We start from the raw sequence: 25,818 nt of genomic DNA on the forward strand, positions 1-25,818 counted from the left end.
AGCTTAACTTACCACTATGAGGAAAAATACCATGCAGCTTAATGAAAATCCGCTGGTATAGCCAAGATACCCTGAAATAAATTAAAAAGAAATCTTACACAAGGTTATTTTATTAGCCGTATCTTGCTTTTTAATTCTCTACTTAATGATAAATTTAAATGCATTATACATTTAATATGTATTACAAGCTTCTGGGCAGGACAAAAGCATTCCTGGTTGGTGTGGGAGCCTTCCACGTTGCAAGCCTCCGGCTTTCAGACAGACCAGGGCTTTGATCTAACCGATGTGACACACACCTTCCTTCCCGAAGGTAATCGTTACAGTAGTTTAACTAATTTTACTTTTGAAAGGGGCTGTGGTAATTGAAACAAACTTGAAAATGTGAAATTGCAATCAGAACGTGACCCAGATTCCCTACTACACAGAGAAATGTGAGCTTACTATGGGTTAGTTTCTCAAAAGGAAGATCCCAAGAGGAATGCAGTGCCAAAACTTGTTACATGGCTTTAAAACACACATAGTGCACCATCTGGCATCTCTGTGGACTAAAACACATTTGGAAATGTGGTTCTTTATACACACCTTACTTACAAAGCCAACACCTCCAATTAACCCAACCACTGAAAATTTCAATGCTGATAGAAAAATAAGCAATTTTTTATAATCTTACATTTCGTTGGTGAATATATTTTTACAGGCCACACATACAGTAGAGTCAGTCACCTCATGAAATAAACACCCTCTTAACCGTATTTTTTAAAATCAATTTCCCCAATTATATGGATGAGGCTGGTTTATACCGAATTCAACCGCTGTAACAATTTAGGCCTTCTTTTTTCCAAGATGCTCAAAACGCAGCTTCCTCCTGGACCAGAGAGGCTGCTTAGATTACAATGAGAGCACAATTTTTGTAATTACATTTGAGTGGCCAATGTGGCTGTCGGAGGCACAATGGGCTCCTGTATTTTATACCCATAATGGCATTTACATCTTACCTAAGTTCTTAAGGAGACATAAAGGGAGGATGATACCAAATGTCACTATGACAACGAGAATCCGCCCATCGACGTACCATGCCCTGTACAAAACATTAAAAAAGTACCGTGAGCACACCTTAAACCCTCTCTGGTTTTCCTCACACTTAGTCATCCTCTTTGCTGCAGTTACAGAAGCATCTTCCATATCCTTACACTATGGAAGGCAAAATAGGGACCACATCTGAACTTTGCAGAGTACCAAAGGTATTTGGCATCCAGCTCTTAAAACATGGCACTGCTCTGCCTCAGATGCAGCACTATTGGTGTTCTGTGTGATATATTTTCACTGCTTTGTTTAGTATGAAAACCCGAGGAAAGGGATCTCTAATTTCTTTGTGCTCTACAATACATCATATAACCCTGTGTAAAGGCTATTTATTACTGTAAAGAAATACCATCCTCCTATTCCCTCTATTAAAGAGGCTGGTAAATGTCAAGGAGTGACAACTGGCAGACATCTAAGTATAATATTCTGCCTTTGTCATATATTAGTATAGAAGAATTTTATTCAGGGCCAAAAAGTCCTGTAAGATGCTAAAAATGCAAGTAAAAATATAATATCTTAAACTTTTGTTGTTCCCAATATCTTCAAGCATTGCCCTACACTGTAAAAGACAAAGCTTCTAATTCTGCACAAAAATCTGGAGTGTAAATAGAGAAAATACTGATAACTACACTTTTAATTTCCTATCCATCCTCTTGTCCTTCACAAAGTTTTCTTGTGTTTTATTAATCCACTGAGATACTCCTGTGATCTACTGTTGACAAGCCTAAGGAATATCCAAATATCCAGTACTTAAGGGTTTTTATAAACATATGCTCAAGATTACCTATACAATGTTAAATTCTGTAATCTAATCGCAAAAATGTATTCAACTTACGAAAAAGTTTCTTCTTCTCCCATTAGAAACTTTATGGCAGAAGGCAGCTCATTTTTGACTATGAAGAGATAGCTCAGCATTGCTGGTGGAACAAGAGAATCACTTTAGACAACAGATGAGATATTTTGTAGAATAAGTACACAGAAGCATCATGAACATTTTTCCACATCAGTTTCTAATGATAGAAGACCCAGAACTGTAACTGACTGTAAAATACTGATCATTCAGTAACACAGCATCTTTAAAGGGCTGCACGCAAAATGTTATTGAGACCAATACGGAGGAGCATGAGGATCCCAAACTTTTCTAAGAGAATGGGTAACCTTTATTTAGATCTTTATTAAGATCCTCCTGTGTTTTTTGTTTGTTTGTTTTGTTTTGTTTTTAAATATCCAAATCTCCTTTACCTCCAACGTTCTGAAGAGATGTAGATCCAAAGACAATCATTTTCCCTGGGGTGCCAAAGACCTGCTCACCAAGCTTTTCATACACCATGCAGCCTGTGTTAAAAGAAATGAGGAGAAAGGTAAAGAATTCACCAGCAAAAGCAAAGAGTCAAACCACTTGTGATTCCTTTCCCACTAACCTTTCCTCTGTAAAACTGTATGTTTCCATTGTTACTAAATGGAAAGCTCTCTTGTAATTGCTAGAGCTGAAACTTACGGAGTAATATTTTGGTATCTATAAATGCTGTCTTTGGCTACCGATCATTTATGAGACCCTCTTAATGAGTCTGTCTATACCCATAATGGCATTTTAAGTTCAGGTATCCCCATCCTGGCATATTAGCTTTGCAGTCTCAATGGAAGAAAGGTTGAAGACCTTCTCTCCAGACCAGATTCAGTACAGCAGGGGCCACAAGCCAGTACTGGCAGCCTGGCCACAACAGACACCAGACTGCAACTCTGTAATTCTGCTTGGTTTGACTAAATGATCCAAATGAAGGCAGCCACTAGTTTACAGGATGATTTACTGTTTTTAATGATGATGCCTTAACTTGCGAATTCTCAAATGTGGTATGTTTTTGGTAAAAGCAGGGAACAGCTTAAATTATAACTAAAACTTCATTTTAAGTATTTGTCAAGCTTGAGAAACTCCTCTATTAATTGGATTGTGTTTCTGTTAAATGCTTTTTTTCCTTGGCTGCGATTCAGGCTGAGAAAAAAAAGACTGGATATTGTGAAGATGGTGAGAATCACAAGAACAGAAAGAGAAATACTACAGATGTTACACTGAACAGATTATTTTAAAAATGGATCTCGTTTGTTTTTCTCTACATTTCCTTATAGCTGACATTTCTTGTTTAAAGCTTGTATAAACAATAACTCTGAGCTTAGCTGTAATGATGTATCTGCAATCCAGCAGCACAGAAACCAGGGCTCAGATTTTGGGAACTAAGAGGGCACAAATGTGTCAACAATTAGGCCTTCACACCTAGTTTAAATAAGTAGTTGCTGCCTTTGCACACACTATAATAATAACTCATGTGCATCCAAATTACGTATTAAAATACGACAGTGTTCTTATGCACAGATAATTTTAAAAGTATGTCTTCAGAGGTTGTTACTCAAAGAGACTCTTGACTTAGAGCACAAAGTCTCTTTAACATTGTAAATAACTTCTAATTTCTGTGTTTAGAAATGTGTTTTGCTTAGAGTTATACTACTCTCTGTGGAGGAACTGTTTCTTTTTATTTTCTTCTAGGAAAACTCACGAATTTCACACTAGCTGTTAACAACGAGCTCTATTTCCAAGTAAGCTGGCTTACCTGGATAGGCAGAGATTCATTATATTTAATTTGCAATTGATTTTGTAATGCAAAGGAACTATTTGAGCTGTTCCTTCTAGCTCACTAAAAACATTTCCTTGCAGCAGAATCCACTCGTTGGCTTGATTTTTTTCTCTTTACAGTGATGGTCAGATGTCATTCCCCTTTGCCGTGACATTCATTATTTTTAATTCTGGGCTTCTGACCCACAATCTTTTAGGACTTTCTTTTGTGTCAGCAAAGTGATAGAAACTCTGTCTTTCACAAAGTACCTTGCCTTATACTGAGCACTTTTTACCTCTTATTCCTTACAAGTCCACTGAAATGCTACAGTAACATCTTAGATTACCTGTTTCCTTTGAACACACCAACAGGAGATATATTGAATAAATAGACAGCAATGTCACGGAAACCAAAAGCAGCCTACAAAAGAATGAAAGATAAAGCTTACTGTAAAAGCAGAGCTCTAACATTGCAATATTTTACACATTGGGTCATATTCCTGTTGATGCCAAGATATTTTTTATAATCTTCTGAGAATGCAAAAAGCCCTATAAACAAGAGTGATTAACATGCTGTTTGCAATTCCACCAGGCTAGAGAGGAGCTATAAAACCTTGTATGCAGAGGAATTCAACTAAGTAAAACTTAGAAAAAATGCAGCCTGTTACTGAGTTATACCCTTCCTTGTTGAGGGAAGCAAGAAGGAAGATGTCTCATCATATAGGAATTAGGATTTAATCAGAGCAGGGATGAGCCAGGTATATTCCTCAGCACCCAGTCTAAAGGATTTTTTTCTGGAAGCTGAGTAAAAATTTCAGAAGGAAGTCCTCTATTTAAAGCCTTCTGTGCCAGATGCAAGCATCTCTTCCCAAGACATGTGTCACATGCCACCAGAGGGGTGCCTCAATAGTTCTCTACATGCCTCCCAGTGCCGAAGGAGTGGGAAGAGGAGGGAGGTTAATACCACCCAGACATGTCTTGCTCCATCCAGCCCTCCACAGGCAAAAAGGACCCAAATGTGAACTCAGTGCGATAAATAATGTGGTCTCTAGCTTCGATTCTGTCCGTGTCCTCGCAATGAGTGATCCCAAGGGTTGGGGCCTCTGGGCTTTAGATGTTAGGCATGGAGACAGCTGACCCATCCCCTCACCACTCACAGACTGTCTTCTCCTGGGAGTGAAGGCAGAAAGCAAAGGCTTATGTTTCATCCAGGAAGGGACAGGTGTCCCCTCACTGATGTCACTCCCCTTTCCGCCATGATCCATAATTTGACTTCGCACATAGAAGAATTGCAGGAAGCAATGACTGAACTGTTTGTGTAAGGAACTTGCTGGCACAAATGATAATTAGTCAGTGCCGGGGGCTAAGTGCATAAAAACACATTTGCTCATTGCTCTATGTCTTTAAGCCAAGCACTATGTGTGCCTTCCCCTCCGACACTGACACACAAAGACCTGATGATGTTTTCATGATGTGTGTGAAGAGCATTCAGACAATCTGTTGGCAATTCCTCTCTGTATTATGACAACTACCCTTGGGACACCGAGGAAAACAAGCCTAAAATTTAACAGAAAACATGCTGCTGCCACAGATAGGCAGCAACACATCTTTTTCATAGAAATATATAGAACGATCGGGATGAGAAGCTTCCTCCCTCCCCTTTTTTACCATTTTGGACTAGAAATGTTTTAGTGCCAAATACTGACCCACTAGTTTTTTTGGGGCCAGAGGAGCAGGGAGGTGGTAGAAGGAACTGCTCTTTTGCGGAGAATGATGGTTGACAGCAACACCACGTTTCTCGTACAGCCCAAAGGGTGTTTCTCCTTGGGGAGGTGAGGGGAAAGGCGCTTGCAATGGCTGAGGTCACTCTGCTCCATTTTTTAAAGACTTGCTAAGCCCTGCTGCTGCCCACGTCCCCTCCAGACCCGCTACGCCCCTGTCTGCATGGAGGCACAGTGCTCGCAGCCACGGCAGCCAGGCTGAGTCACTCCCAGCCCCAAGTGGCCCTGGCTGCACAAGCCAGCACCAAGTCTATTTTAATATTAAAAGCTCCCGTTCTGCAGGGACTGAGCTCATGGAGTCTTTGCAGCGGTAAAAATAACACCCCCGAGCAGCCAGGTATTTGATCTGTTGTCCTTAGCTCCCTGTAGGACCTGCACGGAGACGCTTGGCGTTTTCCTTAGCACTGCATGAGGAACTTGTTTGTGTTAGGACTGCGGTGCGGACAGGGACACCCACACCAGAACCGCCCCTTGGAAAGGAAAGGAAACATCCCTGCCACTCGCCTCGCGCAAATTCAAAACAGAAGCGGGGTAGCTCGCGCTCTCGTCTCAATACTTATTATTTTGCCTACTTTTAAAGCAGTGCTGGCAGCTCTGCAAGCAATCAGCGCATGCAAAGCTCACCTCCCCCAACAAATCCAGAATAAACAGTTTAAGGCAGGGGACTGATACAGGGCTAGGAAGAACAAACTGTTCCTGTGGCACCGCTGCTGTTTGCTCACAGCTGCCACATTACCAAGCTGGCTCAAACACTTACTGTCCCCAGCCCTCCGTGGAGTCCAGGCTGCAGGGCCTGGGGGGCTCGGGCAGCCCCCTGCCTTCTGCACTGAACCCCGTAAGGCATGGGATGTGGAGGAGCGAGGCAGAGCAGGGCCATGCCACTGCAGGACACCCAGCCTGGTGACAGCTTCCAGCCGACCTCAGCAGAGGCGGCTGCAGAGAGCAGAGTGAAACCTCAGCTGTCACCTCACCCTGCACCTCATCCGACAAGCTCTGCCTCTCAGAAGGGTTTTTCAGACCCCATGCACTGCGGGGCTAAGTATGGGCTGAAGGCACCTCATGCCTGGGCAGCCCGCGTGTCTCTGCAGTGCAATCCATCGCTCTGCTGCGGGTGAAACCACAAGCAGGGCGAGCTACCTACAAGTGCTCCTGCCATTCCCAGCTGGCCTGGCCCTTCTTTACCTCCCCAAGCCTTTTGTTCTTTTTTGAAGCATCTTCCTGCAGCAAGAAGGCTTTCTGCCCATTTTTTTTTCACACAAGAAAGGACGTTCTTCTTCAGTCTAGGTTGTGGTTATTAAAAATATTAGGATTAAGTTCCTCAGAGTTCCTCTGCTGTTTTGCCTAGAGAGTATGACACTTTACTATGGCAATCAGTTATGCAAATATGACGTGACAGTACATACCCATCACCATATTTACTTTGTACGTCTTATGCCAAGAGTATAGGATCTGAACTGATCCTGGTGCACTCTGTGCACATTTCACACTGAAGTAGCATAAAAATTGTGAGAGTGGAAATCAAGTTGGGTCTGCTTTGTTCGAGCTGAAAATGCTCCTTTAGTTCTTCCTCCTCTGCTTTCTATTTTTCAGAGCTGGTGCGAGCCAGCACTGGCAGACAGATGACCTGGACAAAGCAAACTAGAAACTTTCCAGATTTCTGCTGTTCAAGAGTAATGAATGTAAGTGCTTTCTCATGTGCAAAAAGAAATCAAATTCATGCTAGGACTTTATCTTTTATCACTTGTAAAGCAGAAATGGTTCTAAGATCTGCCTAGGACAGAGACAGCAGAACCATACATTTGTGGGAAAAACGCACTGACTGAGAGTGTGAGCAAAAATAAAAAAGTAATGGTCTACATTTAACTATGAGTCTATTGCATGGTGAAAGGGCAACTTAAAGCACTTCAATTTTCAGGCATAACTACAGACAGCACGCTAGGATGCTGTATCTCCAGGCTTCAAAGGCAAAATCTCTGCTTGCCCGGTCAGAAAGGTCCTGCTAGCTTCCTTACCTTTCATCTCAGCAGGCTGATCTATCTCCAAGCTAACAGATCTGAAGGCATTATAAAACTAACAAAAACAATTACTCTCACTTAAACCCACATGGTCTAATTCTGTAGAGAATAATGCTGTTATTTACTATATAAAACCTCTACCCAGCTATCAGCTTTGGTGGTTTTTGTACAGTTAGGTGGTGCACAGCTATACACTCACTACTCGGACCAAGACTAGCCTGGTTTCCACCACAAGTTGTTTGAAGTTTTGCTAGTCTTCACACCACTTATCTGATCTACTTCATTTATAAGAAACTGCCTTTTTATATCCTTTAGAGCAAATGCATTTCACTTAAACTCTCATGAAAAACTTTGCTGAGAGAGAGAGAGAAGAGGATAAGATTACTTATGGAAAACTAAAGCAACTGAGGGTGAAATTGAAGGTGCTCTAAAATCTCCTCTTGTAGAGTAGATGTAAAAAGTTACTGTTCTTTAGCTGAGACACTGGTCTCCCAGAAGAGGTAACAAGGTTGAGCAGAGGTGACTTCTTTGGTTACAGCAGTTTTTGCAAACCCCAGTCTGTGCCCTCCAAGGTGTGCTTATCAGAGAGCATGGGTGGAGAATCATAAACAGGTTACTATCACATGCTGGTTTAAAAAAAAAAATAATAATAAATAAATAAATGAAATGAACTCAGTCCCTCTGAATAAAAAAACAAAAAACAAAAAACAAAAAACAACTCAATTAGTGTCCATCTACTTTATAGCCTAGCTTAGTTGCAACACAATTATGAGACTTTGTACATTCTTAATGTAAGTGGATTAATTCCTTGGATTATTCCCAGATTTTATCCAACCACAGCAAACTGTACTCCAGCAGCATGGATGTAGCTATGCTGGCACGAAACCTCAGAGCAGATGGCTATACATACCACCTTGGCCATCCATTCTGCTCTATGCAGGGCTCATATTATATATTTTCAAAAAAAGAAATAACGTAAGTTCTAGATTTTTAGGTTCTGACATTCAGAAAATGACACCTCTGTAGAGTGATCTGTAAACTTAATAACTGTGTTGAACAGGTCTCAAATATTGTAAATTATTGTATTTCTTCCCTCAATGAACATTTATTACTGGATTCTGCACACAATTCCCAACTGATTTCTTAACAATCACTTTTCACAATGAAATGTCTCACACTGCAAACCAGAATAACACAGTATTCTGTGTCTTACTCATTCACTGGCACTGTTTCATTTTTAAACTATAAAATTCTGTTTTATGAAATGCCTCTTTTTTGGTGGAGTTAAGTAGTCTACCTCAACTCTTTTTTATACTCAAATCTTGGCTGTATTTATGTTGGCTAATAAGGACTCTCCTATAAGAAACTGAAGAAACTGTGGAAGTGAGACAAAAACACTATATGCAACATTTAAAAGAATACAAATATTCTTTTTTCTTGGTTAAAAAAGTAGATATTGCACCATGTTTTGCTGAAAGCTGTAGAGAACCTGTGACACACGCAAGAAGTAGGTACTATCACACTGCAAGTATTACTGCTGAATAAATTTGCTGTTTTCGATGTATGTGCAGTTTGTAGACCATAGGAAAAATCCCTGGCTAGGCTCAGGTCAGTAGTCAACGGCATGGACATAATTTGCTCCAGAAGCACAACTAGTGGCTATTTCTCCCCACCACTCTGACTGAAAAAAAAAATATTGAAAAACATAGCTAATATTTTCAGGCTTGAATGTACTTGAGTATTTAAGTGCATCTTTAGAATGTGAAACAACTGACCATCCACCAGTACTCCAAACTCCAAGCTACTTATACAGTTTGGTGACTTCAAGTAATGAAAAAGCACATCACGTTTCAAACGGACCGTAAATCACTGCACTCGCTTGCACTGCAGAGAGATCAGATCCTCAACCCGCTCACACTTACAAAAAAAGGAGAATTCCTGTGTTGGCCAATGCAAAAGCGAGGCCTAGAATGCCACTGCCCATGATGGCATTGCTGAGGTTGAAGACGGACATTCCCAGAGAAGTTGTTCCTGGAATCTGGAGAAATAGAGGTTCACAGGTCAGCAACGGCTTGGAACAGAGCACAGAAATGCCATTACACTTCGACTTGCAGGGTACATGATATATCAGATAGAAGTATCTACTGTTGTGGGAGCAAATTAGTAAAAACTGTGAGGTTTGAAAGAAAACAAAAAAAACACCGAACTTTTTCACAGCTATATTCTGATTGCTGTCCTACAGATTTCCTAAATTCCAGTAAATACATAGGCAACAGACAACTCATACAGGTTCAGCTTTAAAACCCATCTCTCACCACGCCTGTGGGACATCTTAGGTACGAGTGATATATTGCAAGGCCATAAGGAACCGCCATGGCCTCCTGCCCAGCACAGGCCTGGGGACTTCCCTTTCCTTGAACCAGCACTTTTTCAAGACCACGTCTAAAGGCCCTCCCAACACCCAATGTAGTACAGTTCATTTTGATAGAGAAGACCAGCAAGAAGGACTTACATATTCATCACACTTCTTCTTTTCCAGGTGGCTGTTTGTGAGACTTCTTCTGCTTTCTCGGTCCGAAATAAACTTGCTGAAAGAAGTCAGAGGATTTATTTCCAGCAGGAGTGGTTAGAAAATGCGAACAAGTTAATTCTGTAAGCAGCATGTGATTACAAAATACACAATGTATAAAAGCTGTACGCGAAAAGAGGTCAAACTCGTAACTATTTAAGGAGCCCGATTACGGTTCCCTGACACCAGCACACACTGTGCCTCAGTAAAGGTACCACTTGTACAAGATCAGAATGGTATTTTAGGGAATGGTATTTTAGGAGATTTTACGGAATTTTAGGGAACGGTATTTTAGGAGATTTAGTAATGAAAAAGCATCAATTTTGTGGGCAGGAAAGCAATGAATTTGCACAGACACTAGCAAGACGTGCTTCTCCAGGTGTCCTGCAGAGATGCAGCCACCACTGTCTTTAGCGTGATGCTTGTGCCCTCCCTGACTGCGCTCCCTGGGCTTTGGTACTGCCACCACTGAGCCATGCAGCACCCTGCAAGTAGGGTAAGCCAGAGGGAATACCACATACAAGCCCTGAGTTGCTGCCATCCTGCTGATGTGGCTGGAGTTAGGAGGAGGAAGAGATGCTGCATGCAGCCAGCTCTGGGTGGGACCACCCTGAACTGGGTGACGTGCTCTGCGGGCGGACCTCAGGTTTGGGCTACCATATTGTCATCAAAAAGCCTTTCAAAACTCAGTACTGAATTCACCATACTGCAAAATTAAACACCTCTGTGCAGGAGAGCATGTGGTAAATGATTTTTCCTTCTCTGCACCTTTGCTTGTTCTGCACCCCCCCCCACTGAAGATCTCACCGACACCAGAGCAAGATTTGCTTCCTGCCTTTGTGTGTTGGTATCCCAGGGATTTATGACACTTCTGATTAGGGTGAGCTGATATTTTCTCCCAGACATTCTCTTCAACAAACAATTTTAGTTTGTATAAAACATTCTTTCAGCTTTTCATCTTTTGAAAGTTTATGCACAATTAAGTCCCTGGCATCTCTGCTAATTTACAGATGGTTCTTGAGCACTGCCTACTGCATCAGCCATCACACACACTACAAACTTAGCCAGAGGCCGTCACCAAGCTTCAGACCCCTTTTTGCTGTAGGCAGATTAAGGTGGCTCTTCTTAAATGAAAACAAGCAAACAGTAAGCTGAACACAGAGTTCCCACAGCCAGGAACTTCTGACCATAGACACACAGCTCAGACTCTGGCTGTGCATTATTTCCATACATCCGAAGGCACTCAGTCTGGTAATGTAATGCTGAATTTATAAATATAGAGCTCTATCAAAGTTCCTCACTGCCCTGGTTGTGACCAAATTGCTACCAATACATGAGAGCACAGCTTCTAAGATATACTAAGATCATGCTGCTGACTTGGATCCCGCAGCTGACGCACTGAACTCCATGTCATTAGTATTTTGTTCATCAAACATACCTTGTGCTCATTCGTTAGACATTAAGGCTAAAATCCTTAGAAGCAAATATCTTTGGAAGTTTGACCTTTCGCTACTACACACACATTTTGAGTTTATCCTTAAATTCGGGCAAAGCTGGCAAGATGTATTTAGTGTTATTGCTTTTTTATTTTGCAACTTTGATTCCTACCTATCAGTCTGTTTCAATTTGCTCTATTATAAATATAAACCAACTATAGGCTTATCCTGGAATTTTACAGCTACTAACTTCAGAAACTAATTTGCTGTAAAATAGATATATGGGCCAGGTTCACCAGCCCTAAAGCAGCTGGAATAGATGGCTGATCCTCCCCTACTGTTTTAAGGAGTGAAAAGTAACCACTTCTAAGCTGGAATGATCCAAAATTAACTTTCTGAAGCTCACCGGGAAGGTATTTCACCCTCACGGAATAAAGTTTCAACCCGGACTTCTATAGGTTCAGAGCATGTGTTTTTTTTTTCCACGTCTGTTTAAAGCCCATCTCCTGAGCACGGGCAGCTGAGCGTGAGCGGTCTGACAAAGACATTCCTGCTCTCTCTTGAAACACCCTGCAGGCAATTTGTACAGGCAGGAGCACAGAGAAACGTTTTGTCTTTTTTGGATTTCTGAGCGCTGCTTGGAACATCTGTGGGCTTTGCCTCCTTCTTTCAGCCACAGAGGTCATGTGTCATTTCAGATTTCGTTAGAGTTAGGAGAGGAGTTAACAAGTCTGATCCCCCTGCTTCTGCTCATCTGTACACATTCAGTCTCTGTTTAATAATCACAAAAGCAACAAATCTGTAGATACTATATAATTATTACTCCCTGGAATTAAAGTTCAATGAAAATTACTCTTTCCTTGGAGAAAACCAGTCTAATAAGATAAACTGATCCAAAGCACTTTCTTTTGAGTTAGTTGTATGTTAAAATGGACTGGGTTTGCTGTCCAGCCTGTTGTCTCCTCTGACAAGGTGAGCAGACCTGCAAGACGCACGGTGCCCAGCTTTTTGCAGGGGGCTTCCCAGCCCTGCCTGCCAGCCGGGGGGCTGGCTGTGCGCTGCAGCGGGGGGCCGTGGGGCTGCAGGGCGTCTGTCTGTCCTGCCGGCTGCGCCCTGGCTGCGGCTGCCTGTGCTGGTGCAGACAGCTCAGCTGGCAAGCCCAGACGAGAAGGCTGCCTCGGGACCACGCTCCGTAGGTGGTACGGACGCACCGTGGGACACCCTACACTTCCCGGGAATGGAATGTGTTGCTGAACTTACAAAAAAAAAAAAAGAAGAAGAAGAAAGTAGGGCAAAGGTAGTCTAATAGATTCAGATAGATTCAACATGAATTTTCCCAAGATTTGCCTTTTTTATAAAAACTTAATGCTCTTAAAATTTCAGTGTCCTTTTTCCTATGGTATATGAAAGGAACACACGCTATAAGACTAACATTTCTGGTTAAACCACGCCATGCATCTGCTCTGCTTAACAGATTAGAAAATGAGCTATTAGTTGTCACAATGTTGTATATTTGACCTTTATAAATCTGACTGGAATGAAGTGAGCTGACTGCTGCAGACTCTCCCAATTCGTGCAAGCTCTGGAGCCCCATTACAGGTGCCCCACAAAAGCACAGTGAGGCAGTCTGTGCCTTCAGCGCCTTGCGACTCCTTGACACGCACAAAACCCATTTGTGCTGTTTCTTGTCTTCACTTTGAGAGCTTAGCCTTAAAAGGCATAACCCGTTCTTGTATGTTTCTGCTTTCCTCGTGTACTTCTTACATCACAGCCAAGCATGTTTATGCAAAACATTTTAGATACATTTATAAAACATCCTGGGCAAAAGATAATCAGCTCGTCCTTGTGATGAATGAAGCCTCATTGTTGGCTTGGAAAGAATTTCTTAATCCGATTCTTTTTCTGGCTTGATTTAGTAAAACGTAGAAACTCAGTCTTATTGATAAAGTGATTTTAAAAGGACCGTGCTTAACCACGGTCTCAAAATTTAATTTATTAAAGGACTTAAATGAGAAATGTTTGATAAAGGTGATATCCTGGAGCTAACCATTTTGGCTAAGCAGAGTTAAAACCATTTAGCCATCTCAGATACGTTTAAACATAATTAACTTAAAGTGATATTTGACAATGCCTTAAACATTTGTTAGGGAAAGCTGGTTTTGCCAAGCTGACAGAACCCTATCCTCAGGCAGTTTCTTAAATGGAGCTGCAGCTTGAGCGATGGCAAAGATTTCCAGGGCAAGCAGGAACAAGAAATGCAGAAGAAAACTTGCTCTGGCTTACTCTACAGAACTTCAACCAGATCTGGATACAGCTACCAGCAACCTTGTTAACTGAACAAGGAGGGCTCCAAAACTTACGAGTAGCTGCAGACCAGGACAAGCATTTAGCCAGCAGCTTCCTGAGAGCACCATCATAGTTACAAGTTTGCTGAACAGCTTAGTGGATTTGTCCTGCTGTCACATGAAGCAGCAGGTCACCTAAGCACTGATGCATGCCATGTTCAGCGATGGCACAGTTGTGTGGCCAGGATGAATGGTTAAAAGATGGCAAATCCATGCCTGGATTTGATGCAAATTCCTTTATAGGCATTCCCAGAAAATATTTAACACTTGCATGCAAAGAAAAACCCCTCTCAACACAGCCCCTCCCAAATGACATCCCCTCCCTACATACAACTGAATATATAAAGGCATATTCAGGTCCAGAAAATGCTGGAAATCCAGAGGGAACTAGAGGATTCTTTTCCAAGATCAGGAAATATTTGGGGTTTAAATCAGACCTGGAATCTGCTTCTCACTGCCGTATCGTCCCCAAAAGACCCTTAAAAACGTTGCTCTACATTCAGCTTGAAAAATTATGCACTGAGAAAAAAAACACGGTTCAGAATGAAATACGGAGTGTGAAATCAAACAAGTTGAAACAAAAAAAAAAAGTCAGTTGAAAATTACAGATCTAATCTAAAGCTCATGTGAAATCAACAACAAAAAAAAAAGTCCCACTGATTTTGGTGGACTTTGGAGTTTCACAAGGCCTTACACGCTGTGTGTCACAAAAGATGATCTTCTGTATGCCCGTTAACCTCTTATCCCACAGGGACCGGGCGTTTGCTGACACAGCTGTAGGAATGGAATAACCATATAGTCAGAGGATGTGCTTGCCGCGGGGAGCAGAACGGGGTCTGGGTGCCATTACGGGCAAGGAGTGGCGAGGTGGAGAGCAGCACGAGCACAGCGCTACGCACAGGGCACACCAGAAGTGGACAGGATGTGTGAGTGAGGAGGTGCCCATGGAGAGGGGAAATAGTGATGGGATATTTGGTACAACCAAGTGGTGCTCCGTGGAGGAAGAAAATCACCCACATGGAAAGAGAGAACTGTGGAATATGCTCATCTGCCTGAAAAGCCAGAGCAGGACTTAGAAATTCTGTCTTTCTGACCCTTTTCACACCACGTTTTTCTTCCCTCCTTTGCTTGACACTTCTCAGACTTGGCCATGCTCACAACACAGCTCCACAAGCACTCACTGAAAGAGGATGGACTAATGGGGTTTCTCCCTCTGCCAGTTACCTGTGGCACCAGCCAAGAGCTCAGCCACCCCTCCTCCTGTCAAGGACATCAATCCTCAGCAGGCTCCGGGGAGCGCCTCCACCGCTGTCAGCTCCTGAGCTCCGGGGGAGCCAGCAGGAAAGTCAGCAGGTTCATACAGGAATTGTTTTGTTTTGGCAAAGTTGGAGGGGTTTTTTTCTCTTGCTCTCACTTTTTTTTTTTTTTTTTTTAACAGAAGTGGTTTGTGTTTCGCCCTGGCACTTTCCATCAAAGCAGTTGCATCAGAAAATTCCTGACCAGCCCTCACCTCCACCAGCGCAGCTGCACTGTGGTCGCAGCACTGCAGGGTGCAGCTGGCGGTTGCCCCAGGACTTCCCCGGCCAGGCTGGCTCCAGCCCTGCCCCCTGGGGCTCAGCACTTCAGCAGGAACCTTGGACAGAAAACAGCTTCGTGCTCTACAGCTTGCAAAACCCAGCTGGGGCACGGCAGCAGATCTCAGCACCTGTTGGATGCTAGTGCCCGGCAGAGACACCTGGCAGATGTGCCATCACATCCCTTCCGTAAATGACTATCCTGTAGGAAACTCAATGGCCAGTTTTCACCCAAATTGATAAAGAGCTGCACTCCTCAGATGGACACGAGTTAGATGCAGATCTCTGACCAGCCCCTCGCTCTCCCTGCCTTGGGTACAGCTACTGCTGCCTGGTCCATCCCACCCCGGAGCGAACAGTGAGTGCCAGCCGCACGTGCCACAACCCTGGAGCCAGGGATGTGGCCAGGCAGGTTACAACTGTCACAGCAGAGACTGAAGGTCAACAAAGTGATCTGCCCCCTGCTATTCTCTTGGTCGAATTGCATTTATTATTATTGCCTCTCCACTGTATGTGAGTTGAGGTCCCAGAATGTTGGCTTTTTGCTACGTTATATGTTTGTGCATTTTATTAGACTAATTTGAAAGATTTGAAACGATGAATAAATTGCCACTCTGTTTGCTTTATCTGCTGTTGCAGCCTATGCCCAACAGATGTCACATATGAAATTCAAATTACATCTTCAAATGGAGCATGACTTGGTGATGAATAATTCAAAACATATACTGAAAATTAGAATGCTGTTTTTAAACAGTGTGTTTCTTAGCGCAGGCAGCGTCAGTGGAAAAATACTCACCTATTTATCTGGCCATTTTCCACCTCTGTGAAATCATTTGAATCATTGCTGATGTTATCATCTTCGGGGACAGTCATATTCTGCAATTCAGTCAGTTCTAATCCAGCTTTGAACGGCATCCTGGGCGAGGAACTGTACGTATCCAACTGTTTCTCGAAATGTTAGTGTTTGGTTGAGGTCTTGTGGGTAATCTGCAGCCACAGTGTCAGCGACCTAGGTGAAACAGAAAAAGCCCAAAATGTATGTGCACACCAGCAGCAGGCAGTATGACCAGGAGAATGCAGTGACACCTGGACAAGAGGGACCATGCTACCAACCAATTTGATATTATTAGAAGCACTTCAGGCTGCAACGTAAATGCATTGCAGAAGAGTAGTGATGTTAAACTCCTCAATGAGATCCTTACAAAATTACTCAGTCCTGACCTTACAAGTTTAACCAGTCCCACAACCGATTACTGAGGATGGTACCGGTAGATATAAATTGGTGAGCAAACCAATTCTGTTTGTTTCAGAAGAAAGAGACTCACGACCTACAAATTAAGGAATAAAAATGGTTTGCTTGCCCAAGGCCCATTTAGTTACTCTGTGTTCATCTTCTGTATGTTCTCGCTGTTGCCTTTTACTTAAAAATATAAAATACCTCACTTCTGTGCCGCTGCTAAGTGGAGAAACAGAGGGACAGAGTTATCACAGTGCTCTCCTCTGCTGCTATCTATACTCCAGGTAGTTGAATGTATGAATTTTTTTTTTTTTTTTTTTTGGTAAAGAAGATTTACAAAGGATACTCTGTGTATGGATGAACTTATGCTGAACAGGGACAGAAACAGGTCTCTAAGCTTACACCTCATACATAGAAAGAATAACGTACAGCTTGTGCCAAGCAATTATTATTTAGAGATCAGGAGGTCTCTTCACTGACAGATGCATTGCATAAAAGCAAAAACACCAAAGGCAGATCAAGCAAGGCTGCTACAGACACATTTCCTTGTCAGAAATGCAAATCAACTGAAAGACCAACGTTTTCCGGAGCCTGACCACTCTCAGCTGAACGACAACTCCTGCGTGATGCTGAGGCACTGGATTGTTATTCAGAAACCAGCTCCCGCACCACAGCTCTCTTAATTCCCATTTTGTGAATGAATGGTCTGCCCGACTGCCAAACAATGATTTGCAATTCACCCTGGGGTACTTGGGGAATGCTCACATACCAGATCCATTTGGGGATATTTTCTCAAACCCTCAGAGCTACCTCAAAACCGTCGAACTACTCACAGGCAACCACGGAAGCAAGAGCATCCCCAATTAACTTTACAGGACCCGATGCTTTGGGCTGGCTTACACCACCTCCCCAGCGCACAGAGGAGGCCTTTGCAAAGGGGCCCGTTTCCCTGTAAGTGGTTTCTCCGAAATAATTTCATCTTGAAGTTTAGGTGTGCTCTTAGAAAAGCCCATGCTGCCCCAGGGCACCAGGTGTAGAGCTGGGGCAGCTCCATGGGATCAGGGCCTGTCCTCCTGGGTGCTTCAATGGCAGCACAGTGCTGACAAACGGCTGCAGGCTGGCAAACAGGGGGTGGCTCTGGCGGTGACATTCTGGAACAGTCTTCCCAGAGGCATAAAACCGTCTACCTATTTTGGAAGGGAAGCGTGATCTTTTTCTGAAAGGATAAAGCCATAGGAGGCAGCAGCTGCTGAGGTAGCAAGGGCCGAGCACACTGCATCCTGAAGCTTCTTGTGACCGTGAGCTCCTAAAATAAACAATGCCTTAATAGAAGTGGCAGTGCCTGTGCCGAGATCTGTATCTGCTGACATTTTTAAAGCTATGCAGAGGCTCCTCTGAAATTCAAGCAGTACAACTTTCCCTTTGGGGGCTGTTTTGCATCTCGGTCCCCCAAGAGGATTTTCCCAATCGCTACCTGTGTGCTTAAGAAATTCCACACTGAGCATGTTCAAAAACAGGTGCTGAAATTCACCCTTCTGTGAGGTAAACAGTGTGCTGGAAAGCAGTCTGCACAGCTCACTGACGTGCAGCTCCTGCTTCTCCTTTCTGCTGTGGTGCAGCTGAAACGCTGGGGCTGGACCGACAGGAAAGTGGCTCGTTGGTTCATTTGCATGGCATCTTTGCAATGCAAAAGTGATGACTTTTTGTTTGTTTGTTTGTTTGTTTGTTTGAACTAAGGCTCAGATTCGACACACACACACACAAAAAAAGGATTGAATGAAGATGCAGCAAAATGCTAGTGCAACTGAAGCCAGCTGAAACATTAGCAACAACTTCAGCAGATTCCAGATTTCAGACAGATGAGTGGCTCCTGCAACAGCGTGACAGTGTTTTGGAGCCTGTACTAGGTTCTCGCTAAGTTAAGGGAATTACTTAAACAAAACAAAACCCTGAAACCAAAAACACTGTTGAGCAAAATAATTCATTGCACTTTCAAGTATGAGAACACTTGATCTCAGTGCCAAAACATGAGGGCAGCGAAGAGAGAACCACGGGGCTGGGGACTGAAACTGTCACAGCGTGAACTCACTGCAAGCCTTTGGCGAAGGATAACCACACCATCCCTAGCACCTCCATCTGTAAAGCTGGGATGACAATAGCAACAATACTGCTCAGTCTGTGAAGTGCTCACAGGTTCAGAGAGAAAGGTGATATGCGTGATATCTGGAAAAAAACTCTAAGCAAACCGCCACAATTTTGCAAAGATAACTTTCCTTAGATATATACAGTGCAAATCCTTTGTCAGAGCTAACCACCCTACGCCCCCTCAGCAGTCAGCAGAGTACTACAAGTGGCTGCAGGAATTTCACCCCCAAAACTCCCATTTTACATTGCAGGCTTTATTTTGCTCATTGTGACGATCAGCACACAGGTCCCAAAAAACACTGACAGTCCCCAGGGTCAGGGTTCACATCAGCCGGGTTTTCTCCCCACGTGCTGCCCATCAGCTTTGGGCACTGCCAGATGACAACCTGCCCAGCCATGCTGAGCTGGAAAGGAAGAGGGAAGGAAGCAAGCTGTGCCTCTGGTGTAGGTGCCAGTGATGCTGTGGGAAGGAAAAAATAAAAGCTTCAACTAGTTAAGGGTCACTATATGTTGATTCTGAGCTGTACTTGAAGAAGGATGTTTTTTTACCCGAAGGCCTTTTCATTCAAGCAATGTCATAAGATAAAAGAAAATAAAAACGTTATCTTGGCAAAAAAAATCCTTGACTGAGCTTGATTATTTAATATGAATTAAAAATAATCTGAAGAGTGGCTGCAGCAATCCCACTGTGCTTGCTACTCTGACCATCCTTAAACTTCCCAAACAGAGAAGTTTCAGATACTTGCAGTCAAACCAGACAGTCTCCAGACACACAGAATAAATCAGCAAGAAAAAATAACACAAGAATTCTGCCCTTACTTCAAACTTTCCCACTCACATGGGCAAATAGTTCATTGAAGTATGAATTGCCCTGAGAGAAAACCAGAAAAGGCTAAAGTTACTTCTAAAGGAAGCTCAAAGGTCTGTGTTTGGTAGCTGATTCAGGCCCTCAGTTCAGTAGAAAAAGCTCTGCTGTGGCCTATGAGCTTGGCTTTCTCTTTAGACATCCCATGACATGTCCTGTAAAAACCATTATGGATAATTTACTCATCGTGTGCTCCTTGCAGAAAATGGGAAAGATTACAACTGGTCACAGACTTCAGGAGGAGGACAGTGAGATGACACAAGAAGATAAAACAAGTTTATTTTCCTCAAGGACATGGAGACCTTTACAAGCCATTAAAGCACATTCCAAGAGCTGGGCTCCTTTCTGTGTTGCCTTCTGAAATACCAAAAGAAAAAAACAAATCCTGCTACTCCACTCTTCTGGACTGTCAAAGTTCCACAACAGTAGAAACAGGCTCAAAAAGTTTGTATTTGAAAAAATATGGTCATGAAGACAATCTAACTCTATTTCTTCTCCTGACTTGGGCATGAACCCTTCCTAGGCAGTACCTGGAAGAGCTGTATTATCAGAAAACCCTTTGTTAGAAGCAGGATATCTAACACTAATATCACTACTGGTGGTAATGGTGATGCTGTAACTTACAGGTATTTGTTGTCATACCCTGCAAATGCGATCACTCAGAAAGTGCCATCTTAGGACACATGGCTGCCCAGAAGCTGCCCAGCTATGTGGCAGGGTTTGGGAAGGGCCGGACACCATCTTGCCCATCTCTGGGTACGGTTTTCATCACGTTGACTTGTACACTCACCGCACACTTCATTCATTGCACATTTCCCGCAGTCTTTGTGATGGCAAATATCCAAGACACACTAAGCAATTTTAAGCATGGAATTCGAGACAATTTACTTAAAAGCTGAAATATGACTCAACTTTCTGGCCGGAAGGAGTTTTGCCAATAGAACTCCCTCTTGTTCGGTTAGGAGGTATCAGAATCCAGCACCCGAGTTTCTCACACGCCGTTTCACTCCCGCAAAGCCTGAGATATGATACATCTTTCTTTGCTCGTACCGTTGAAAGTTCTTTCAAAGAAAAGCAACGTGACCGGTAAGACTCCATGGATATAAATAATGAAATGCCGAGCCTGAAACTCTGCGTACGGACTATTCGCTTAGATGACAAAAAGCAATAATAGGCTTTAGACGTAACAGTATCACGTTGAAAGGCTGGGAAGCAACCACCTCCTTTCTTTGCAGCATTAGTGACACCTGACATCTGGAACATCAAGTTCCTGTTTTACTCCTAACCTATATGAAGGACAAAATGGAGAGATGAGAGAAGCGCCACTGAGATAACAAAAGAGCTTGGAAATTAAAGACTGACTCACATCCACTGAGCAAACATCTGAGCTGCTGAAAATGTCACTGCCTCCAGCTATTCGGTACTGCCCCTCTGCAGCCCTGGGAGTGGGAGGAAGGAAGCGGGTTCACCCCAGCCACCCTGGCTCGGGGGGGGGGCCAAGGAGGTGCTGGCGTGCCCCTGAAACCAGCAGCAACACCGTCAGGCCGTGGGGAATGAGGTTGCCAAAAGCCCTACCAGCTGCAGCAGCTGTTGGCTCGGCGACTGCAAGCAGTCACCTTCCACATCCAGGCTCCTCTCGCACAGAGCCCTCCCAGCATGTGGAGAGGGAACAGTTAAAATAAAGAAGGTAGTGGTGAGAAACAAGCCAGTGAGAGGAGACTCGACAAGGAAGCTTGGAGAAAGATGCGATGAGAAAGGAGTGATGTGCACAGACGCAGATGCTCAGCCCTCCTCGGCGCTGTGACCTTGCTTCGCAATGGGAAAATGCTCCTGCTCTGCCCCATCACGCTCTGTGCTGCCCTTCTAGGCTGTAGGAAGGAAGGGAAGAGTCCCCGAATTAAGTCTCGACAGGCTACTCAGCTGATCAAAGGCAGGCAAATCAGAAATCATAAAATCCTAGTCTGATTCACCCAGTGATTCATTACTTCAGGCAAAACACTTAAAGATGAGCCATAAAGGAAAATGGTTTTAAGTACATTTCTGTTCTGAGCCCTTCCCAGTCAATTTAGCGAAGGCATTTGGCAGAGGAATATAGTCACATTTTTTCCTAATTATATTTATCTGTGAAATCCTCTCAACAGTCTCGGTTTTGCTGAAGAGATCCTAGGATGCACCCCCACAAATAAACGAACTCTTGTGTTGCACAGGGGCTGTGCAGTGGGAGTGCTGCAGGATGGGCTACAGCAGGGCAGCAGACGACCAGAATGAATCCACAAGAGCTAAATAGCAGCTTTGAAACTCTTATTTAAAATAAATTTTGTACCACAGAAAGAAGAACTCTTTGCGTAGGTTCACATGTAACTCACTTTTCCTTTTTTCCTGTTTACGTGTAATTTCTTTACTTCACTTTCCTTGACTGTACAAGACTCAGAGTAGTATTTACCTGATAACCTTACTCAAATATTATGAGTTAACTGGAAAAGGGCTGTAAAGCACTTTCAACATGGAAAAGCTGCTATTTTTCCCAAGAGTGGCTGCTCAGGCTTCTTGGATTAGATTAAGGTTACAGCAGTAAATACGTATCAGAAAGAAAACTTCATTCAGGCTTGAAATATTTACATATTCCCACAACATCTTGTTTTGCCTTTTTAACACAAACTTCTAAGGCAGCAGTAATCATCACTCTGGGTGCTCAGAAAAAAAAAAGAGAAATAACACAGGGGGAAAGGAGAGAGCAGGGGAGGAAGGAAAGTCCCATTTCTGCTCAGTCACCCCTCTGCCCCCGGTAAAGAACATCCCCCCAAATTAGAAAATCTGGATCAGAGAGAGGAGAAGGAGGAGCCTGCAAACACAGAGCGCCCTTCCTCCCCCTCCAGGCACTAAAACCCTTGTAAAAAGCAGGGTTTGGCCAGGAAGGAGGATCGATCCTCCATGTTCTCCCGCAGGCTGCAGAGAGGCGAGGGAGAGGCCCGGTGCCCAGGGCTCGCATGGCCCAGCAGGCCGGCCCCGCTGCTCCCTGCCACAAGCGGCGAGGCAGGGGATGCTGCTGCTGCTGCCGTGGTGTGCTCTGCTGAACCACGTTCTCTGTGCTGCCTCTTTGGACTAAAAACCTCCAAAAAGGCAAAGTCAAATAGCAGTCATTCGGTGCGACCCCACTGTAGTCGGCGCCGTGCCACCAGGCTGCCGCAGAAGGCCTCTGCTCACCAGAAGCGCGGTGGTTCCCAGATCTCAGACAGGTTTCTGCCCGGTGGCCTCAGAGCATTTGGGAGTGGGCTCCTAGGCTGGAAATGGCAATTGTTGGTGCTATGTATCCTTCAGCAATAGATGGATTTTCCTTACAGAGGCTTTTTAAATGAAGTTCATGCTTCGGGGGTGAAGGAAGAAAAAGTTAGGTGGAATGGTGCTCTTGCTTTTTCTCCTTGTAGCACCTTTACTTCTGAGGTGGTCAGGCTCAGAATATATCCATGGTTCCTTCCAGAGCATGTTCGATCGATCAGAAAGGAGCTTTTTCTACTTTTTCTAATACTTTTACAGCAATGGCTGGCCCCCCTTATTTTGCCTTTCAAGCAACAGGAAAACCCAAGGCCACCAAGAGGGGACGGACACAGCCTGGGATGCCCGCACCCGCTGGCGGAGGTGCCCAGCAGCAGCAGGGCTGTTGGCACACGGCAGGATCCCCGCTGTGCCTTCCACGAAGCCAGCTGCCGCAAAGGGCTTTCGTTTCACTTCCTCCAGTGTCACATAAACAAAGCGCAGTTTTACACACTTCCCCATTGCCTCTTGCACAAGGGGGGCTGTGGGGGGTGGTGGAAATTACAGCTACAGGTTGCGTTGCAAAGTCGGGGAAACAATGGATCGATACCACTGCCCTACCAGCGAGCTGCAGGTCCATGCACACACCTGTGTGTATGCACTGTGAGCTATAGGTCCACATGTGCATATACTGCGAGCTCTAGGTCCATTCACACACGTGTGTATTTGTACTGCGAGCCGTACGTCCTTGCACACACGTGAACGCATGTACAAGCGTGCATCCAAACCTGATCCTTTTTTGTCCGCTCCTTGGGCTCGCCAGGAGCACGCAGCGTGGCTGTTCCCCATGCACACGCGTGCCCTGGGCCCTGCTGCATTTCCCTACAGCCACCCGAACCCCACGGGCCCCTTGTGTAGGGAAAGGCACTGGGGGGGCCCAGCAGGGTTCAGCCCGCAGCAGGCGGCGGCTGCAGCACACGTGGGGCCACCAGGGCAGGTGAAAACCCTCATTATTTCAAATTTCTATTATTTTTTAAAATTATTTTGGTGCTGCCAGCGAAAGCTCCCGGCTGCTAACTGCCATTTTACATTTTTTTTTCCTTTAACATTTTGGGGTCGAGGCAGCATCCTGGCACTCATCCCCCCCCCTTCGTTTTCCTCCCCTATCTCCAAGCTCCCCCCTCCGTGTGTGTGTGTGTATGGGGGGGGGGGAATGCCGCATGCCTCCCCCTCCCCAAATGCAAACCTCCAAAAAGGCAAACCCCCAAATCCAAACCTCCAAATTCAAACCCCCCAAATCCAAACCTCCAAATTCAACCCCCCAAATCCAAACCTCCAAACGCAAACCTCCAAATCCGACCCCCCAAATGCAAACCTCCCCAAACGCAAACCTCTCCAAACCTCCCCAGAGCCAAACCTCCCCTCCCCATTTCCCCCAAGCCGGCCCCGCTCTCTCCGCGCATTTTTCGGGGGTCGGACCCGGCTACGATTTTTCTTTTGGCTTTTTTTTTTTTTTTTTTTTTTTGGGGGTGGGGGCCGCTCGCGGCGCAGACAAAGCGCTGCCGGCGGGGGGCCGGGGCCCGGCTCCGCAGCACCGTGCGCGGCGCGGAGACAAAGGCGGCGCGGGGAGCGCGGCCCCGGCCCCCGATTGCATCAGACGCCGCCTTACCTTCCCCGGAGCCGCGGGGACCCCCCCGACGTGCGATGGATCCCCCCCTCTGCCGGCGGCGGCACCCCCGGAGCGAGGATGCGCTAAAGAAATTCAATAAAATAACCTCAGCGGCGCAAGCGGGAGGACCCGGGGAAGAGAGGAGGGGGGGGTGGAATTAAATCGCAGGGCAGAGGACGCAGAGGATGCCGCTCCTCCTCCTCCTCCTCCCGCCGCGGGTGTGTGCATGTGGAGGTGGGCGGGCGGGCTGCCGGGAGCGCGCAAGGCGCGCCGCCGACGCGGCATCGGGGCCGCGCAGGGGACGGGGCCGCGCCGCCAGGTGCCGCGGAGCCCCCCCGGGACCCCGCGGGACCCCCCGCCCGGGGCCCCTCCCGCCGCCGTCCCGCTGTGCGAACTCTTTTTTAATTTTTTTTTCTTTTTTTTTCTTCTTTTTTTTTTTTTTTTTTTTTTAAAAAAAACCCGGTGTTTGCTCGCTTTTTTGCAGCTCCGCGGCTGGCCCAAAGGAGAGCCCCTTTTAGCAAGGAGGCCGCGTTTTTTTTTTTTTTTTTTTTTTTTTTTTTTTTTCCCTTAATTAATTCTATTTATTTATTTATTTATTTTATCTTACATATTTATTTATTTTGGTGGAGTCTTCCCCGAAATGGCCACGGAAGGTTGGGCACCAGCACGTTGCCCGTTTCCTGTTTCGTCATGCAAGATGTATGGGCTGCAAGCGCTGCGATTCGCGTGCAGGGTCACAACGTCTTCAGCTAGGGCGAGACACACGTTTTGTTCAGATGTACAGGAGGATTCGATGTGAGGACGATTTGCTGTAGCTTATTTCTAGAGTTACATCCATAAAGAGCCACAGGAGCCTTCCAGCAAGGAAGGAGAACTTGGGAACAAGCCTGAAGCTACATGCTACTAGGGCTGTTGGGGTGACACCACAGTCCCTGCCCTCACCCCATGCAGCACTGGCTCACACAGGACATCCCAAGGCAAGGAGCAGATACTGGCGTGCACAGCTTTGGGGCCACTAGCCCGGCTGCCCATTGGGGAGCTCCCATGGCCGCTCCACCCACAGCATCACGGGCTGCACGCTCTGGGACATCCCCTCCCAGGGCCCCTAAATGTCAGACCAGAAAGGCAGATGTCATACATGAAGATCTGTGGTTTTCAAATCATCGTTTTTGCATGTTGGAGTTGGATTCCCTTTACGGTGCTTGTAGAGCATTTTAGTTTTTCCTCACTAGGGTCGTTCTT

The 25,818-nt window shown here is 44.9% G+C and overlaps 1 protein-coding gene across 1 annotated transcript in view; it reads right to left on the reverse strand.

Annotated features, from left to right (window-relative positions):
- SLC38A1 (solute carrier family 38 member 1) overlaps positions 1-24,781 on the reverse strand; it is a 34,674-nt gene extending 9,893 nt beyond the window's left edge. Inside the window, exons 1-9 of the mRNA XM_032208186.1 lie at positions 24,577-24,781; positions 16,205-16,417; positions 9,997-10,072; positions 9,407-9,522; positions 4,036-4,109; positions 2,326-2,418; positions 1,919-2,000; positions 996-1,078; positions 13-71 (exon numbers count right to left, since the gene is read on the reverse strand). Of these exons, the coding sequence (XP_032064077.1) occupies positions 13-71; positions 996-1,078; positions 1,919-2,000; positions 2,326-2,418; positions 4,036-4,109; positions 9,407-9,522; positions 9,997-10,072; positions 16,205-16,323 (702 nt within the window). The 5' untranslated portion in view covers positions 16,324-16,417; positions 24,577-24,781. The remainder of the gene's footprint in view (positions 1-12; positions 72-995; positions 1,079-1,918; positions 2,001-2,325; positions 2,419-4,035; positions 4,110-9,406; positions 9,523-9,996; positions 10,073-16,204; positions 16,418-24,576) is intronic.
- Between the last annotated feature and the right edge of the window lie 1,037 nt (positions 24,782-25,818).

Source organism: Aythya fuligula, chromosome 1 (assembly GCF_009819795.1).
Source record: "Aythya fuligula isolate bAytFul2 chromosome 1, bAytFul2.pri, whole genome shotgun sequence".
In the NCBI taxonomy this organism is placed as follows: domain Eukaryota; kingdom Metazoa; phylum Chordata; class Aves; order Anseriformes; family Anatidae; genus Aythya; species Aythya fuligula.